The 4,654-nt window shown below is 40.4% G+C and overlaps 1 protein-coding gene across 3 annotated transcripts in view; it reads right to left on the reverse strand.

The window, feature by feature from the left end:
• The window catches only part of SDF2 (stromal cell derived factor 2), a 9,812-nt gene that overhangs the window by 2,927 nt on the left and 2,231 nt on the right, over positions 1-4,654 (reverse strand). For 2 of the 3 annotated variants that reach the window (XM_040455352.1, XM_040455354.1), the window contains one exon: positions 3,167-3,378. In XM_040455352.1, the coding sequence (XP_040311286.1) occupies positions 3,167-3,378 (212 nt within the window). The remainder of the gene's footprint in view (positions 1-3,166; positions 3,379-4,654) is intronic. The other variant, XM_040455353.1, reaches the window with a different exon arrangement.

A 4,654-nucleotide genomic window follows, 5' to 3' on the forward strand; every position in this document is an offset into this window, starting at 1 on the left:
ACACACACACACACACACACACACACACACACACACACACACACACACACAAAAATGGGAGTATGTCAAATGGACGGAGGAGACAAATGAAAGAGCTCCCAATGGCAAAAGTTGGAACAATTTGAGCAAAAAATAAAGGCAGTGTTAGGGGATCATAGATCAATGTATAAAATATTCATGAGCCCATACTGATATAAATAAATGATTGAATAAATAAGTAAAAAGAGACAAATCTCCCATGCAGAAGAATTCCAAATAAATTTTGTAGCTACTCTATTCTATGGGAAAGGGAGTATAACTCCCATTCCTTAAGTGTGGGTTGTGCATAGTGACCTCCTTCCAAAAACACAATATGAAAAGGAGGAAGAATAGCTTTACTAGAGAAACCTGACAAACACTATTTCAGCAAGGTAATCAATTACCAACATAATCATGCAGCTCCGTATGTACCCTTGACTCTGTTATGAAAATGCCACTTTACTACTGTGGCCTTCCTCCCAAAAACCTTTGTAAATCTGATCTATTGTGACAAAAAGATCAGACAGAGCTCACTAGAGGAGCACCCTATAATACATTTGACCAGCATCCCTCAAAACTACCAAGGTCATCAAAAACAAGAATTTGAGAAAGTATCACACCTAAGAGTAGCATGAGACAGGACAACTAAATGTCATGTGGTAGCCTGAATGGGGTCCTGGAACAGAAAAAGTACAGTAGGTAAAATCTAAGGAAATCAAAATAAACCTTGGACTCTGGTTGATAACAAGGGGCACCTGAGTGGCTCAGCGAATTGGGCATCCCACCCGTGATTTCAGCTCAGGTCATGATCTCGCGTTTCACGGGTTCGACCCCCCCCCCCCCCCAGCTGGGCTCTGTGCTGAGGGTGTGGAGCCTACTTGGGATTCTCTTTCTGCCCCTCCTCCCTGCTGGCACTAGCACTCTTTCTCTAAATAAATGAATTTTTAAAAAAATCAATGTATCAATACTACTTTAGGGGCGCCTGGGTGGCGCAGTCGGTTAAGCGTCCGACTTCAGCCAGGTCACGATCTCACGGTCCGTGAGTTCGAGCCCCGCGTCAGGCTCTGGGCTGATGGCTCGGAGCCTGGAGCCTGTTTCCGATTCTGTGTCTCCCTCTCTCTCTGCCCCTCCCCCGTTCATGCTCTGTCTCTGTCTGTCCCATAAATAAATAAAAATGTTGAAAAAAAATTAAAAAAAAAATAAAAATAAATAAATAAAAAAATAAAAAAAAAATACTACTTTATAGACTGCATGAAATTTACCTAATGTAAGATGCTAGTATGGAAAACCATGTGCAGAGTGGGGGTAGGACGGAAGCAGTCATTAAGGGGTCCATATCTCCTAAAAGCTCAAGGCTTGAAAAAGTAGCATGATACTAGGGCACCTGGTTGGCTCACTAAGTAGAGCATGCAACTCTTGATCTTGGGGGTCATGAATTCAAGCCTCAGACTGGGCACAGAGATTACTTGAAAAATAAAAATAAGAAAGTGGCACAATACCTAATTCATTTTCCTAATATGGTTAGTTGGCATCATTTAAAATAATAATTTTTATTCAAAGTTTGGAAAACATTGTTTTGGTTTTTTTTAATTTTTATTTTTTTTTTTAACATTTATTCATTTTTGAAACAGAGACAGACACAGAGCGAGCTAGGGAGGGTCAGAGAGAGAGGGAGACAGAGAATCCAGAAGCAGGCTCCAGCACAGAGCCCGACGTGGGGCTCAAACTCACAAGCTGTGAGATCATGACCTGAGCTGAAGCCAGACACCTAACCAACTGAGCCACCCAGGCTCTCCTTTTGTTTGTTTTTTTTTTAGTGGAAACACAATGTTACATCAGTTTCAGATGTATATTCAACAAGTCTATATATATCGTTATGCTCACCCCAAGTATGTAACTACATGTCACCATACAATGCTATTACAATACCACTGACTATATTCCCTATCCTGTAGCTTTCATCCATGTCAAAGGGACTTATTCATTCTGTGACTGGAAGCTTGCTATCTCCCACACTCCTTCACCCATGCTGCCCATCTCCCCACTCCCTTCCTCTCCAACAATCATCAGTTTGTTCTCCACATTTATAGGTCTGACTCTGCTTTTTGTTTGTTTTCTTAGATCCCACATATAAGTGAAATCATATGCTATTTGTCTTTCTCTGACTTATTTCACTTAGCATGATACCCTCTAGGTCCATCCATGTCACAGATGGCAAGATCTCATCCTTTTGTATGGCTGAGTCTATTGTGTATATATGTCTATGCCAAATCTTTCTTACCCACTCATCTACTGATGTACACTTGGGTTGCTTCCATATCTGGACTATTGCAAATAATGCTGCAATAAATATAGTGGTACATCTATCTTTTCAAATTATTGTTTTCATTTTCTTTAGATAAATAGTAGTGGAAATACTGGATCATACGATATTTCTATTTTTAACTTTTTGAGGAAACTCCATACTATTTTCCACAGTGGCTGCACCAGTTGGCATTCCTACCAATGGTGCACAAGGGTTCCCTTTTCTCTGCTTCCTTGCCAACGCTTGTTCTTATTTGATCGTAGCCATTCTGACAAAGGATATCTCGTTGTGGTTTTGATTCACATTTCCTTGATGATGAGTGATGTTCAGCATCTTTTCATGTGTCAACACTGGGCTTCTTTATTGCAGGATTTATCAAGGTGACTTATGATATGCTAACATATACCTATTCTTTCCTCATTTCTTGATTTCATCTAGATGCACAATCTCTACTTTGACCAGAAACAATGTCCTTCAACACTTTTGAGACAAAGCCAATTCTCCAGATCTGTACAAAAATAACAGCTACACCTAAAAAAGAAAGAGCTAAGGGGCGCCTGGGTGGCGCAGTCGGTTAAGCGTCCGACTTCAGCCAGGTCACGATCTCGCGGTCCATGAGTTCGAGCCCCACGTCAGGCTCTGGGCTGATGGCTCAGAGCCTGGAGCCTGTTTCCGATTCTGTGTCTCCCTCTCTCTCTGCCCCTTCCCCGTTCATGCTCTGTCTCTCTCTGTCCCAAAAATAAATAAACGTTGAAAAAAAAAAAAAAATTAAAAAAAAAAAAAAAAAAAAAAAAAGAAAGAGCTAAGAACCCAGATATCAGACCACTCAATGGAGTAATGCACAGGATGCCACCACACCTGGTTCCCAGAAAGAGGTGAGGTGAAGTGGTGACTATGGAGATTTCGGCCAGTGTTGACATGTGTCAGCCGGATGGGTTGGCCACATCTGATGGGGGTTCCCCTCTCACACACTGTAGCGGTCTTCCCCCGTATCCTCCAGTAACTATTGCTGTCATCCACAGAGGTTACACCTGTCACTGACTGCTGCCCACTACCTGCAGTCAAAAAAAAAAAAAAAAAAGGAAGGAAAAGGGTGAGCTCAACCAATCACTCTCTTTCCTAAGGCCAATAATGCACCCTGTGCATAAAATAGGTTTGGAGGAGTAGAGAGGAAACCCTGAGCTTGATAATATTTTTTTGTCTACAGCATTAAAAAATATGTGAAAAATACTAAACATGTTTACATAGTATTGTCTGATAAATTATAATTAACAGTGTACTGTGTCAGAAGACTCTAAGCATTTGCATCAAAGGGCACTAAATAAATGCACTTACGTTCATTTTTTTGAAGCACGAGTATTGTTTACCTATATATGATATCCTGGATAGCACCTAGGATTTGTCAGGTGTCTAATCATACAATTGAAACACACTTACTATTATTCAATGTTTACTACTGTCACATCGTGTTACAATGTATTACTTTTGTCACATTTCACAATTAAAAGGAGATTAACTTTTGTTGTCAACTTTAATCCAAGCGGTTGTTGCAGCTCCTTAATTCCTGTAAGTGATCTATGTTATAAAAGTATTCTTGAGTCCTCTGAATTTGGTTGATGCTGCCTCAAGAGGTACAATTCTATGGGTTAAAAATACATAGCTACAAGGTTATAAAGAAAAAGGAAAACATACAATAAAAGTTGCTAGGTAGCTAACGTGTACTGAGCACTTTCTTAACATCAAATAGCAATCCAAACCTTTTGCCTGAATATTCTTATTTCATACATGCATATATTCTCTTAGGTAGGTCTTATCATTACGATCATCCCCATTTTACACTGTATTGTCAGAAAGGTACATCCAAGGTCACACAGCACCAAGAGACAGTGCTGGGGTTGAACCTAGATGGCCCAGCTCTAGAACTCACACTCTTAACCACTCTACCACATGGCCTCCCATGAAGCTTCATTTCCTGTCAAGTTTCTGTAAAGTTATATCAGAGACCACTTTCTCTTATAAACTCCAGGAATATTCTCTTCCCTAGGCTTTCATCTATTACTCAGTTCTTTAAGGTACTCAAGACACTTTCCTAGTTACTCTCACCTTTCCTCCTAGCTTTGCCTTCAGTACCCTAGCGATACTCGCCTTTTACCACTTAACACATTATGCCTTATACCACAGTTATCTGGGTAAATGTAGCCAAACTACCAGTTTCTCACTATTGCCTCTTCCATTCACAATGGACTTTGTTACATCTAGAAAGTAAGAAAGGAAGAAAGGAAGAAAGGAAGGAAGGAAGGAAGGAAGGAAGGAAGGAAGGAAGGAAGGAAG

The sequence above is a fragment of the Herpailurus yagouaroundi genome, unplaced genomic scaffold (genome assembly GCF_014898765.1).
Source record: "Herpailurus yagouaroundi ecotype Mexico unplaced genomic scaffold, PumYag 215, whole genome shotgun sequence".
In the NCBI taxonomy this organism is placed as follows: Eukaryota; Metazoa; Chordata; class Mammalia; order Carnivora; family Felidae; genus Herpailurus; species Herpailurus yagouaroundi.